The 14,541-nt window shown below is 39.2% G+C and overlaps 1 protein-coding gene across 16 annotated transcripts in view; it reads left to right on the top strand.

The window, feature by feature from the left end:
- LOC111857826 (nebulin-like) overlaps window positions 1-14,541 on the top strand; it is a 70,773-nt gene that overhangs the window by 43,589 nt on the left and 12,643 nt on the right. For 13 of the 16 annotated variants that reach the window (XM_072697508.1, XM_072697529.1, XM_072697535.1 and 10 more), the window contains 31 exons: window positions 192-296; window positions 457-561; window positions 1,295-1,399; window positions 1,491-1,598; window positions 1,698-1,811; window positions 1,903-2,100; window positions 3,201-3,305; window positions 3,473-3,577; window positions 3,870-3,977; window positions 4,103-4,210; window positions 4,293-4,400; window positions 4,836-4,940; window positions 5,054-5,158; window positions 5,906-6,004; window positions 6,655-6,759; window positions 6,876-6,980; window positions 7,505-7,609; window positions 7,755-7,859; window positions 7,948-8,052; window positions 8,137-8,241; window positions 8,392-8,496; window positions 8,755-8,859; window positions 10,602-10,706; window positions 11,845-11,946; window positions 12,504-12,611; window positions 12,706-12,810; window positions 12,897-13,001; window positions 13,209-13,313; window positions 13,462-13,566; window positions 13,858-13,968; window positions 14,131-14,241. In XM_072697508.1, the coding sequence (XP_072553609.1) occupies window positions 192-296; window positions 457-561; window positions 1,295-1,399; window positions 1,491-1,598; window positions 1,698-1,811; window positions 1,903-2,100; window positions 3,201-3,305; window positions 3,473-3,577; window positions 3,870-3,977; window positions 4,103-4,210; window positions 4,293-4,400; window positions 4,836-4,940; window positions 5,054-5,158; window positions 5,906-6,004; window positions 6,655-6,759; window positions 6,876-6,980; window positions 7,505-7,609; window positions 7,755-7,859; window positions 7,948-8,052; window positions 8,137-8,241; window positions 8,392-8,496; window positions 8,755-8,859; window positions 10,602-10,706; window positions 11,845-11,946; window positions 12,504-12,611; window positions 12,706-12,810; window positions 12,897-13,001; window positions 13,209-13,313; window positions 13,462-13,566; window positions 13,858-13,968; window positions 14,131-14,241 (3,375 nt within the window). Of the gene's footprint in view, window positions 1-191; window positions 297-456; window positions 562-1,294; window positions 1,400-1,490; window positions 1,599-1,697; window positions 1,812-1,902; window positions 2,101-3,200; window positions 3,306-3,472; window positions 3,578-3,869; window positions 3,978-4,102; window positions 4,211-4,292; window positions 4,401-4,835; window positions 4,941-5,053; window positions 5,159-5,905; window positions 6,005-6,654; window positions 6,760-6,875; window positions 6,981-7,504; window positions 7,610-7,754; window positions 7,860-7,947; window positions 8,053-8,136; window positions 8,242-8,391; window positions 8,497-8,754; window positions 8,860-10,042; window positions 10,145-10,601; window positions 10,707-11,844; window positions 11,947-12,503; window positions 12,612-12,705; window positions 12,811-12,896; window positions 13,002-13,208; window positions 13,314-13,461; window positions 13,567-13,857; window positions 13,969-14,130; window positions 14,242-14,541 lie in introns of all 16 variants that reach the window. The other 3 variants (XM_072697517.1, XM_072697531.1, XM_072697528.1) reach the window with 1 other exon arrangement.

The following is a 14,541-nucleotide window of genomic DNA, read 5'->3' on the forward strand; positions in this document are numbered from 1 at the left end:
TTTGTCTTTGTTTCATTTTGTCTGATCAAACATAGTGTATACATTGTTTCCCCCAGAACAAATATTAAATTAGAGTAAGGCATGTATGACCTTGGAATGACTGTACATATCTAGACTGACCCAGTTGATTTGACTATTCAATCTAAAGCCTAGGCAGAAGGGCTGAGATGGTACTATGGTTTCTCTTCCAGGTGATCTATAAAGAAGACCTTAATTGGATGAAAGGAATCGGCTGTAATGTGTGGGATACGCCTGAGATTGTCCGTGCCAAGAAGTCTTATGAGCTACAGAGTGATGTGAGTCATGTCATTCTCGTCACACTTCACTGTGTCCTATTCAGAAGTTCCCAAATCCTCTGAGAAACTCTTAAACAATTAAACAGCACTTGCCCCCAAGCTACTGAGGTAAATGTAATACTTATTTGTGCTATTTTCCTTTACATTTATTCACTTGCAGATGAAGTACAAGGCACAAGGAAAGAAGGAATTTAGTAATTACTCAATTGTCACAGATACTCCAGTCTATGTCACTGCTGTCCTTGGCCATACCTGGGCGAGTGATGTGAGTGCACATATTTTTCTATTCGTCTTATTTAAGCATGTCATTGTTTTGCAATCTGTGCCTGGGCGTGATGCATGTTTCTATGTTTCTATATATATATATATATATATATATATATATATATATACACACACACACAGTGCAATGCAGTATACACTGTACAATGTAACTACCAAAGTACTTGAAATGCCATGGTGCTTCAGGTCCTCTAGAAAAATGCTGCATTCACCAATGGATAGAATAAGCTCTTTCAGTATTGTTAAGAGTGTGATTGTCGAGGCATTTTCACCAGGAACACCAGCTGAGGGAATTTGATGTCTAAGAATCATACCACATACTTCTAAAACCAGTTTCAGTACCAGTGTCAATACCAAGGTGCATTGAAGTTTTCTACACAATGTATATTACATGAGTATTTACCACCAGGGTAGAGGGTCAGAATCCTACGTGTATGCGGTTTGCATGTTCTTCCCGTGTCATATGAGTTTCCTCCAGATGCCCAAAGGCATACAATTAATAATATTTTAATCTCACATTTTAAACTTGCAGTTTAAACCCACTGTATTGTATTTAGCATCCAATTAGCCAAGATGCCAAATAGCCAGGAGTTTTATGTTTTGTAATGCTATCCTATGTTGTGTTATATTATTGACTATTGTTGATGATTTTTGCTTCTGTTGTGTTAAAAAATATCTGCAGTGTTGAGTAAAATACATTTTTAACTGCTTTTCAGCTGAACTACAAAGAGGCATACCAAAAAGAGAAGCATTTATATACTACCATCTTAGATACCTATGATTACCAGAGATGTTATAACCTGAAAGAAGTCTACAGTCATGTAAGTTTGTTTCCTCTTTTTGCACATTATAGAATCCATCTGTAGTTATAGTACTTATCGATACTTGAACTTAATCTGTTTTGCTCTTCAGAGATTATACAAAGAAGCTTGGGAAAAGATCAAAGCAAAGAGTTACACATTGCCTGCAGACTCCCACGCATTGGTCCATGCCAAGCAGCAGAAGGTCATTCTAAGTCCTGTAAGTCAATGTCAGAGTTAGGAATGTGAAGAAATAGCGGTTTACCAACAGCTGTTTGATTCAATTTGTTATTATGTAACTCTTTCAATGTCTATTTAGATAAAGTACCGTGAAGATTACGAGAAAGTTAAGGCTGTCTATACTTTGCCAAAATCTCTGGAGGACGATCCCCAGGCTGCAAGATGTATCCACACTGGGAAGTTCATCCTCGACGTGAGTAGACCGTGTTTAGAAACCACTCACTTTCATAGTCACAAACTTATGTTCGAAATCTAATGCAGCGCTTCCCGTATCTTCTCCCCAGCGTTTGTACAAGAAGGATTATGAGAAGACCAAAGCTAAGGTGCATTTGCCACCAGACATGCTAGATGTGGTTGCTGCGCGGCAGACCCAGAATGCGGTCACTGAGGTCAATTACCGCAAGTACTTGCACCAGTGGAGCTGCTTGCCTGATATGCAGGCCAATATTCATGCTCGCAAGGTCAACGAGCAACTGAGTGATGTGAGTACCAGACTTGCCTTTATCAACACTAAACGTCTACTGCTTGTTTCGCCTGAGCCAGTGCTTTTACAACAACTTTGGATGTCTTTCCTTTTTGATTTTTTTTTCCTGTTGTTTACAGATGCAAAATTTCCTAGGGTTGGGCCAATCCACAATTTTTTAGTTCCGATCCGATTCTGATACGCAACTGCCGATACTGATACAGATTTCGATACGAGAGCTTTTTATACTTTATATATTATCAATATTTTTAAGCTAGTAAATACAGATGAAAAATGTATGCCAAAAAATCTTTAATTAGGTTGCTAGAAAAATGTGCGTACATACTGTACCACGTCTTGTTTTAAGCGTTTATGAGACATTAGAAGTTCAATTTGAGTGTCTTCAAAGCGAGGATACGCAAGTGGCGAATGCTTAAAATGTCCTACATTTTTTCCCCCACTGGCTACAGCTTCACTTGCACTTCATAGCGAGCCTCTTGTGTACCACAAGCTATAGCGAGTGTGCAAAACAGCCAACTAGCGACGCCCAAATCATCCACTGCTTTTGTCATATTACTTGCGTTGTCTCGCACAATTGCGTGGGTTTGTGGGATTTTCTACTAAACGCTGCTCCCACCTGTCAAAACTTTGTTTTTTTGCAAAGATTGCAAATCACTGTGTTACCACTTGCTGTTAAAAGCGTAAAATACTTCCAGATCGTCACTCACCTGATGTTTTTATTATCCTTGTACTGCCAAGGGTATGTGCATAATGTCACAGAAGGCGAAAATCACTGCGCTCACACCCACTGAGTGGCAAAAAAAACTTTAGCGTTCAGCTTGAATGCGGCAAAAAGCATCTAAAATGGGAAAGAGGTGTCATGCGACTGATTGTACAAATAGATTTAACACTAAATAGGAGCTATCTTTTTAGAGACTTCCTAAAACTAAATGAGTAAGTATCGGACGTGGATGGCCGATACCTGATCCGTCAAATAGGTCTGGATAATATCGAATTGGTGCATCTCTACCTATGGCCATGACTTTCCTTGTTTTGATCATCCTTGTTTTCCCATGATTGCTCATACTATTGCCCTAATTGCCTCTTGTATCTTCTCAGATCGTTTACAAGGATGATCTGAACTGGATGAAAGGAGCTGGCTGCTACGTTTGGGACACACCTGAAATAATGCGCTGTAAACATGCCAACGTTCTGCAAAGTGATGTGAGTTTTGGGTGCCTTTCTTCATTGTAGGTCTTTTCTCTTCTCAGTCCCATTCCATTAAAATGTTACTATAGACCATGCCATTGTTGTTATAGAGTGGAATTGCTAAGACCCAAACTGAATGACTGAATTGCTGACTGATATATTGATGTTTCATTTTCTTTTAGAAAAAATACAGAGAAAAGGGCGTGGCACATTTCAAGGACTATACCGTTGTTTTAGATACTCCCACTTATGAAACCTGCAAGCAAAATTCTGTCAACTTGAGTGATGTAAGTGGCAGCGAAACTACATCCTTATTGGATCCTTTAGTGTCCCATTTATGTCACTCTTCCATTTATTTCACTCTTCCATTTATGTCACTCTTCCAATCTCACTCATAAAATACTAGAACTCTATAAACATAAATAGTTTATTTGTTGTCTTGCTATATGATTTTTCCCCACAGACACTAGTATTGCGTACTTTTGAACATTGTTTTAATCTTCATGGTAAAGTCCTTCACTGATTTTAACTGAAACAGCTGTTATTTTGCAAGCTGCATAAAAATCTGTCTAATTCCAGCTTCACTACCGGAATGAGTACAGTACAAATATTAAGGGTAAAAACACAGCCCCCGCTGTCACAGTGGACACAGAGAGAGCCAAGATGGCCAATGCCATTCAGAGTGAGGTACGTTTCTTAATTTGCAGTTCCCCTTACAGTCTTTTAGAAGTAAATGTCATTTGATATCAAGAGAACTAAGACAATGGATACATACTAATTGCATGAACTTCCTGTCTTTGTCTTTCTTATAGAAACACTATAAAGAAGATAACATGAAGTCCATGCCCACTGGATACTCTCTCCCATATGACACTCCACTCAACCTTCAAGCAAAGAACAACAGGCTTATTAACAGCAATGTAAGAGAACAGATTCATAATGAAATCTGTGTCAGTAACTGATATTTCAAATTGCTTCTTTACACACTGGCTTTTTCTGCAGGTGAAGTACCGGGAGGCATATGACCTCATGAAGGCAAAAAGCTACAAACTCGACCCCAACGGAGTCAACTTTGTCACCATTAAGAAAGCAAACGAAGTCACCAACCAGGTAGGACTGCATGAATCATGGCTTTCAGCAAAGCAAATAATACTGTAGATGCAACAATTTATGGCAGGGGTGGCTAAAGGGGTGGCTAATCATATCTACAAAGGTCAGTTGTTCAAACCCAGGTGTGAGGACACTTCAGCCAATCAGTCCTTTAATTAGTAATCTAATTAGGGAGCTGCAGCGAAAACCCGCATACACACCAGCCCTTTCTGGATAGGATTGGCCATCCCTATGGCCTAAGCCTCAAAAAATAAGCTTATCTCACGGAATTCTTCATTGTTCCGTGATACCATCATGTTTTGATTGAAAGTCTTGAAGTGGGAACGGGAAAATGTCGCAGAGAATACGGTGATTCATCTGAATTATAAAAGGCAAAATACATTTTTTAATGATTGGTCAATCATGCTGTCTCTGGATTCCCTCTTCCCTAAACAGCGTTTGTACCGTGAGAAGTATGAAAAGGAGAAGGATAAGATCCATTCCATCTATGACACCCCAGAGATAAAACAGGTCAAGGCTACTCAAGAGGCCATCAGTAATGTACGTTTCTACTACATTCTTTTGTATACACCAAAGACCATATTATGTCACATGCTTCTATTGCTTTTCTAGCTGTATAAATCACCAAACATTTTTTGTGTTGCTTTTTGCAGATTAGCTACAAAGAGAAGTACTACAGCTCTCGTGGCAACCTGATCTCCATGCCAATCACTCCGGAACTGATGCACTACTACCATGTCAATCAAATCACCAGTGATGTATGTGTCTTTAAAAGTGTATCATAATGAAACACAGCTGAATCCTTGTTTGTAAGGACAGTGATTTATAACCAAAGATGACGTTAAACTATTTCAGGGAAATAATTTTCAGGAGCTTAATTGCTCAAACACTGATAGGCGTTCCTCAGATGGTCTCTGTGCTTTACTGAAGGGAGTGATCACCAATATTTCCTTAGAGAATATCCTATATGAATAATTCCTTTGAAAGTTGTGATGTAAGAAAATAGTATTGATATGTTTTATGCCTATTGCCAGCTTTAATTTTTTCATAATGGGCAATTTCTTTAAATCCTTGCAACCCTGACCATGATTAGCACTTAAATGATGGATGGATGAATGGATGGAATTACTTTAAAAAATTGTGAAAAGCTGTTTTTTTTATACAAGTCACATGATAACTTGGTGCAACAATTAAGTAAAACTTTACAGGGTTGAGTGTTCTAGTCTTGAATGACGTGTGTTGGAAATTTGATCGAGGTATGAATTCTTTGTATGTGAAAAATGTGAACAGCGCTGGATTTGTGATTCCACTGTCTCGCGGAAGAAATTAGGGCTGAATACAAATTGTGGATAATTCTTCCAAGTAATTCCCAGACAAGGCTAAGGGTGATCATCTTGAATCAATGGCCTCTGATCATGTTAATATGCCTCTGCGTTTATATGTTTGCATTATGAACACGCATTTCTGTGTTTGTATTTGCGACATGTCAATTTGTGTGTTAACAGCTGAAATACAAAGAAGACTTGCACTGGCTGAAGGGCCTTGGCTGTTTCCTGTATGACACGCCAGAGATGGTTACCATCCGTAACATCACCAAATTCCGTGTACGTTACCTTTTATCCTCAATATCATTGTTCTACGATGAAAAACGCGAAAAATCTCTTATTACAGGAGCAAGAAAAAACACACGTGCTCAGAAATCACTTTACAAAGTAAATCTAAATACAACATAAAGAGACACTTAGCACCACTTACAGAAACTTATCTTTACACAACGATCAGTGAACGTTTTTTTGTTTTAAATGGAATTATGTGGATTGTTGTCAGCAAATGCAGATGTACATGGTTTTCTTGTCATGTGTTCCAATGCCACACAGTTAGTTCGATCCTCATCTCCCTGTTCACTATATTCTAAGAACTCAAAGCTATTATCGACATTATCGACAGCTAGACTAAATGTTTGGACATAATCCGTGCCCTATCATACTGTTCATTTAGCATTGCACAAAGTGCTTCTAATGAGACAGATAGATGCCTTCTTTTCATGGTTCAGTCACATGTCAAACTCTATCAGTAGGCCAAGGAGAATAGGCATATTTAATGTACAGTACAAAGTCACAATCGTCAATGAGTGGACAAACTCGCTTTTCATTGGACAGCGATGATATACAGTATATGAATAACTACTGTTTTTGATAAAATGTCTTTGGGGGATGGATTTACACTCACCGTGTGTCTGTTTTTTTTCCTGAAGGCCAACTACCCAGTCGAAGCGAAGAAGATGCGTGGCCATTTCACTGTCGTCCTTGACACACCAGAGTACAAACGTGTGTCTGAGCTGAAGACCCATATGAGTGATGTAAGATATTTCCAGAATAGTTGCAGTATCATCGCTTGGGTTTATCATTGCTTGTTTTTGTTTTGGCTCTTGATCTTGTCGCAATGTAACAAAAGACTATGATTTCTCCCCCTAAGCTGGTATACAAAGCCCAAGGTAATCAAGCGAAAACCAAGTGTACCACTACAGCGGACAGCGTAGATATACAGAGAGTCAAGTGGGCCCAGCAGCTAAGCAACAAGGTACGAACGACCAACCAAATCATCACTGACCTGCAAAGGAAGGCTCTTAATGTGTTCTTGCAGCCTTCTAGCCACTAACAGGAAACTTGATTTCCATTTCAGTTATATAACATGTAGTATTAGAACTGTATACAGCAAGGTTGACTGATAGATAGATAGATAGACAGACAGACATAGATAGATAGATAGATAGATAGATAGATAGATAGACAGACATAGATAGATAGATAGATAGATATGTACATACGTACGTACATACATACTTTGCTGATCCCCAATGAAATGGCAGGTTTATCGTACCAGAATACATACATTTTTACACTAAAAAGACATTTAGATATTAAACAGTAACAGTGACATCTCAAAGTGATGCAGGACAGAGTTTTATGGAAGTATTTTAATGGGAGGATAACGGTAAAACTTCCTTTAAGAACTAAAGCAAAAACACAAATGTTTTTTGAATATTTGAATCAGTGAGATGCAATACTATATTTACGCAAAGTCTTTCTTTATATCTCCTGCAGTATAAGTACACGGAACTTGCCTCCAAAGAGAGGGCTCACTTTACTCCAGAGATCAACACTCCGACTCTGCAACACGCCCGGCATATGAAGACAGTGATCAGCGAGGTGGGGGCTCTTATCCTCGTTCTTCATCTCCACTGAGGAGGCTTTGTGGCGGCATTGAACCAGAACTGCTTCATTCATGAGAGCTTATCTTGCTTACTCGCTATAGGAACCTTTGTATATTTTACTCTTCACTCTTTACTTGCAGAAAAAATACAAGAATCAGTATGAGCAGTTGAAGCACAGGTACACGGCCATCGCTGACACACCCATACTCATCCGTGCAAAGAAAGCCTACCTCAATGCCAGTGATGTGAGTAGCCAATCATTCCTGACTGTGAGTCTTTTCTATCTCTGATTGGTCAAACGCTTCTCAAAGGTGCCATTTGCTGTCTTTACAGCTTCGCTACAAGGAAACCTTTGAGATGCAGAAGGGCCACTACCGCACAGTAAAGGATGCCTTAGACATCATTTACCATCGGCGGGTGACTGATGATATCAGCGAGGTAAAGGTTAATGTGTTTGTGTGGGATGGGCTTTAGGGTCCTCTGATCTGTATATGACACTACTGCGTGTTTTTGTGCATCCAGGTGAAATACAGGGAGAAGTACATCAACTCTCTGGGCCTCTGGAGATCCACCCCCGACCGTCCTGAACTGTTCCATCATAGAGTTGTCCGTGACTCTATTAGTGATGTACGTGCTTGGAATTTATGTAATTTATGGCTTTAAGACTTCAAATTGAACAGACACAGAAGTTAGAGCTGCCCATTTCTCATCTCAGAAATGAAGATTTTTGCTGATGTGACTGTAGAGACTTAAGCCTAAAAATCTCCTGTATATCAGATCAAGTACAAAGAGGACCTGACCTGGCTGAAGGGTATTGGTTGCTATGTGTGGGACACACCAGAGCTGGTACAGGCAGAGAGGAACAAGGCTCTTTATAGTGAGGTACTGTGTACTGTCTTCTGTTTGTATTCACCTACAACTTATCCTGTTCTGTGTCAGCAGTGGCATGATTTGCGGAGAGATCTATCTTGACGACACCACCAAAGTATTAAATGTATCCGCCATCGCTTCGATCTCGTTTTTCTCTGTATTAAAAATTGTTTCAGAAATTTTAAAATGTAAAACTTTGAACTTCAAAATATCACCGCTTGAGCATTTCACCGTTAATTCATTTTTTTTTCTTTTGCCTTTGTCTGACAGAGACTTTACAAAGCATCATTTGAGAAGAACAGAGCCAACTTCAGCTACACTGCTGATACTCCGTTCTTCAGAAGTGCCAAATCTGCATCTTTGCTCATCAATGAAGTAAGTAAGCTATTATGGCACCTTGTAAGCGTATATTAAATACATTGTAAGTTGCATATTAAAACTGATTTATCATCATTTTATAGAATCAGTTTGATGTAATTTTTTTCTCTTTATATGTATAGAAAATTGTGCTTTGTAATTTATAAGTGGCCAGTCTTAAACATGTATCCGTGTATACAGTACCTTGAAAAAGAACTCAGACCCTTTGTGTTTTTCCACAATGAACAATGTGACAGCTTAACTGTTACCACAAAAAAGGGCAAAAGGTGGGTCTGGTTAGCTGGGGAACAGTGATGGTTTTGTTATAGATTTTCAATTGAACTGAAGTTGGGATTCTGAATGTGCCACCTAGGAACATTGGGTTTCCTCTGCTTTGTGCCAAATGTGGCTAAAGGATACGTTTGGTTTTCAGCCATGTATTTTTTCCCATGCAACCCCATCCACAGGGGCCCTTTTCTGGAATATTTCGGAGATTTTCTCTGGTCTCCATTACCAACTTCTTTCAGTGTCACAGTCATTCTTGCAGTGGTTTCCCTGATCAGTGCCCTGTTTGGCTGCCAGCTGAGTTTGGATGGGTGGGGTCTGATGTTGGCACTATGGCCATAGCTTCACACTTCCTGTACTTTTGTACGGTGCCTTAATGAAGGTTTTTTTTAGTCCTCCTCAGATTTTTGTCTCTTTATAATAGTCTCTCTGACTCTGTCATGCTGTACAAATTGTGTGACTCTTAAGGTGACGAAATGCACTGGGGAGAGTTTTGTAAGTTTAGAAGTACGACAGTTGTGAGTACTTTTTAAATGTATACGTTTTTGTTATTTTTTATCAGTCATTGGTTTTTGACCATTTTGTCTTGGCAAATTGAAAAAAATATCTTATTTCAGTCTATTTCAGATTATTCAGATGATTCTGTGCCAAAAATGTGAGAGTATATCGGGGCTGAGTACTTTATCAAGGAACAGTAATTACAGAAAAAAGACCCAAAGTTTCAGTAGCGTTTTTAAATGCAAATTATTGTAAATCTTGGACTTTATGTACAATACATGCATACATTATATATATATAAATATGTGTGTATGTAATATTTCTTCTTCAGTGTATATTAACCGTTGATTAATTTTCAGTGAGCCACGGTGTGCTTTATTTGTCAGAGATCTTTAACTCTTTATGACATTCTGAGCAGAGGTCGTACAAAGCTGAGTATGAAAAGAGCAAGGATAAGTACAGCGTGATTGTCGATGACCCTAGAAGCCTTTTGGCCAAGGAGAACAGTAAACTAAGCCAGGTAAACCCAAGGCAGCGTATGCAGTGTGAGCGACTTCCACGCTAATCGGTGTGCTTCCGTTCAACGCATGTCGTTATCGGCGAGCTATGAATGTCACCGTCTTGACGTTGCCTGTTCTTGTCTACCTTCCAGGTATCTGATGCTGCTGACCGTGAATGTTTTGTGGTTCAGGATCTGTGAACTCTAGTACCAGTACTCCTCTAATAAAGTTCCCATGAAATTGGAAACAACTTCAATATATTAATAGTAGATAAAATATCAGATCTCTATCATTTATGTTCCAAAGGGGTATCTGAGCTTGAGAAAATGTTGAGGCGGCTCAGTCTCTTAAATAGGGCAGTTATAGGTTGAGAGGTACAGAGTCCACAGATGAGCCTGCAGGGGGCTTCCCCAAGGAGCTCCGCCCTCACATCCTCCACCTCTATGTGGCATGCTTTATGTGTGTTTCTGATGACAGATCAGGTATAAGTCCAAGGCTAAGGAGCTTCACAAGGGTGGCTGCAACGAGCTGCTCCGACCAGACATCCTGGGTCCTCTTTATAACTCCATTATGTGGAGTAAGGTAACCATCGGCTGGTGCTCCCCGAGCCGTGCCTCATTCTCATCCTCATCCTTTACTCCTCCATCCCTAAAACCTTGGTGCCGTGACAGGAATTCCTCATTCATCATCATAACTTCTCCTTTCCATTAGTGGTCCTTCCTTGCATTGAGCGCTCCCATTCATAACCGATCACTAATTAACATGCCGTATTACTTTTTATTGAATTAACTGAATAGGCTTAAAGGACTGTGGCCCAAAGCCCTGACTTTTCAGGGGACTCTATCCAGAAAGCATTTATAGAAACATCGACAAAGAATTAAGCTAACTTTAATTCAGCTGTTTCATCTTCGGCATTTAATCCTCGTCGTGACACTGTTTTATTGCAAAACAAAAGACAAATTCCACAAAATGACTAATTCCTTGATTTTTATTCAATGTTCTATTAGAAAACTATATGGATTCGTATATAGTACAACTTATATGTTCTACCAATAATCAATAATGATTTACAAAATTAACTGGTTGCTGATGACTAGTTAAGAAACTATATATGATATTAGAGGTCCTTAAAATGAGTCATATGAGAAAACATAAAAAAAGCTTCCTGAGCAGAAAGATTTTAAAAGAATCAAAGAACAGAAGTGCCTTTTACCACACTGGCACACAAGTCTGTCATTCTACCAGGTGATATTTTTAGATTATAATTTAATATTTACCTTATTGTATCAAAAAAGTAACATGACTGGAGATCCTGAGATGTTCAGGACTGATCAGAGTTAGGAGATTCAGAAGTCAGAAGCATCTCACAGATTGAATACTGTAAACCAAGTGTTAATGTTATGAATGTCCCGTCTGCTAATGCTAATTGCTAGCTGCTTCTCTGTTGCATGCATGTGTGTTTGACTTTGCATGAATATTGTACTTATCATTAAATATTCATTGTTCCATTTTACGAAAATGATTTCATATACCTGTACTTGCTGTATATTCATATATGGTGACTCATATATAGTGTTTTTTTAAAATATGTCTACATGAACAGGCAAGCATATCTGAATATGCTTTATTTTTGGCAACATATATTTAATATCATTAGGGGCACACTACCAGTGTGATAATGTTGTTGCTGGTTCTCATGGCATCTTTTTGTGCTCACTAGTGGAAGTACAAGGAGAAGTATGAGCGTGAAAAGGACAAGTACACCCCTGTCTTGGACACACCTGAACGTGAAGTGCACAAGCGCAGCAAGCTGATCAGTGATGTAGGCTGACCTCTGTTACCTTTGGACTTGCATTGTACCGTGTGAAACACCACAAATCCATAAGCAAAACATAAAATGGGTAATTCACAAGTATAGATATTTAGCAGCTTTAAATGCAAAAAGTTTGCATACTCTATTAGTCAATAGTAATCACTGTAAGGTTAATGTAATAGTGTAAATATGATTTTTACAATGGAAAGACTTATCACAATAAGAAAATAGGTAAGTAAAGGCATATGATTACAATTCCTAAATAATATTACAACACATAGTGTGATGGTACAACATATATATATATATATATAGCTAGCAGTCAATTATCAGCAATAATGCAAGAAATATATCATTAATAATAATTCCACGTATACTTTATTCAATACCCGGAATCATAAGAAATATATATTTTTTTCAATTTGAACCTAAGTATGTAAATCTAGCATATAGTAAGTGCATATAGTGAGTGTCCTTTAATGTACTCTTCACATTTAAAATATGACAGATATCCCTTAACTGAAATGAAAAGGATCTGAGTCTGATGTTTGCCTGTTCACCTGTAGATTATCTATAAGATGCAATATAACAAGACCAAAGCCAAGGCTTATACTCTGGGTCATGACACTCCAGTGCAGCAGCACATGAAGAGGGTCAATGAAATCACAAGCGTGGTAGGTCCTTCAAAATTCCTCCTTTTCATTCGTGTCCAAATGCCATTACTCCTGATGTTTGTCATTAATGTCTGTACTTGCCATTTCCTACCAGCTGAAGTACAAAGAGACGTACGAGAGGGAGAAGAGCCACATCACCATGTCCCCTGATGCCTTCGACATCAGAGCGGCCAAGGAAGCGTATCAGAACATCAGCAATGTAAGACAGCACAAGGGAACCTCGATTATTTTGCCTTCAGAACTCTCAGGATTAGTGTCTTTATTTACCTTGATATTTTTCTGTAGCTGGACTACAAAAAGAAGTACGAAGCCAATAAAGCAAAATGGATATGGACCATGGACAGACCTGATTTTGTACATGCATTGAAGACTGGGCTTCAGCAGAGTGATGTGAGTGTCATTTGGCTGCAGTAAGAAGACACACTTCATTGAATGTGTCCTAATACTTAATTCTATGACATTGGTATCATTTCAACTAATTGTACCCACTGCACCTGTTCCACCCTCCCTGAGTCAAACATGCTATGGTCAGCGGGTTGGGCACCCCTGCAATAAACCATCTGCATTTAAAATGACTTATTTGTAAAACTTTTACAGGTTGATTACAAGTATGACAAGGAGATGCTGAAGGGCTGCAAGATATCCGTCACGGATGACAAGTACACCACCCTGGCCAAGCAATCCACAGAAATGGCCAGCGATGTGAGTACAGCAAGCCGACTGTACTCAACTAGCCGTTCTCATCAAACATATTGAGAACACAATGTGAAGCGTTGCCTTGTCATACGGTCTTCCTGCTCCTAGCGAGGCGCTGCAGGCCAGCAGATTATGAAACTTTTTCGTTCTACAGGTGAAATATAAGGAGAAGTATGAGAAATCCAAGGGCATCTACCAGGCTGTTCCAGACACTCCTCAAATCATCCATGCAAAATCAATCGCCTCTCTGATATCTGAAGTAAGGAACAGAGTAAAGTACTACAGTGTGATACCTAGCAACTAGTTAGACATTATTAGCTGTGTATATTATCTTCCAAATATTATATTCTTATTACATTACGTAAAATGATAAATTAAAAAGGATAAATGATCAGTGTTGGTTGTGGTAATCACAGAGACATTTTAGTGCAATATTAATCTACCTTAATATTGCATTTAAAAATTGTCCAAGTGCCTGTTTTCCTTCTGTGGCGTTAAATATGGCGTAAGGAGGTACAGTGTACGACGTCCAGTTTCCCGCCCCCTCCAGACAAAATACAAGGAGGCCAGTAAAAAGCAGATGCAGAGCGGCTCCTTCACCACCCTGCCTGAGACTCGCGACACCACACACAGCAAAGAGGTGGCCAAGCTTGTTAGCGCGGTAAGCGAAGCGTCTTATCGCATTTTAGCTGGTCTGACCCATGTATTGATAAAATATCACGTCGTGATTTTTGACCATTCACATGTATACTGTATATATATATATATATATAGCTTTTTGGCTGGTTTGATTAATAACGGTCATCGGCACATTTCTTTGCAGAAACTGTACAAACAGCAGTTTGAGAAAGAGAAGGGTAAAGCAAAGTACAACACCATGACAGTCCCCCCCAGTGTGAAGCATGCTATGGAGGTGACCAAGAACCAGAGCAATGTGAGTCACTGCCTCGTCTCACTGCAAAGGAGAACTGTGCTTATCAGGAACTTATTTCAGTATCAATTGTTCGTTCGTCAGCATTGTTCCACTGTTTGTTAGTATTACCGTGGCTTAACACTGGAAGGGAGAGATGATCCATACGCAGGCTTTTAAATAAACTGAAGGTGACTTTATTACGGAGAAAAACTTACAATAAACGAAAGGGCCTCATGGGGCCAAACAAGAGACGTGGAGGATATATTAGGAGAGGATAGAGCTGAGCAGAACCCTAGGTGAGGTAGGACAATCCGCAGCACA

Source organism: Paramormyrops kingsleyae, chromosome 1 (assembly GCF_048594095.1).
Source record: "Paramormyrops kingsleyae isolate MSU_618 chromosome 1, PKINGS_0.4, whole genome shotgun sequence".
Taxonomy (NCBI): domain Eukaryota; kingdom Metazoa; phylum Chordata; class Actinopteri; order Osteoglossiformes; family Mormyridae; genus Paramormyrops; species Paramormyrops kingsleyae.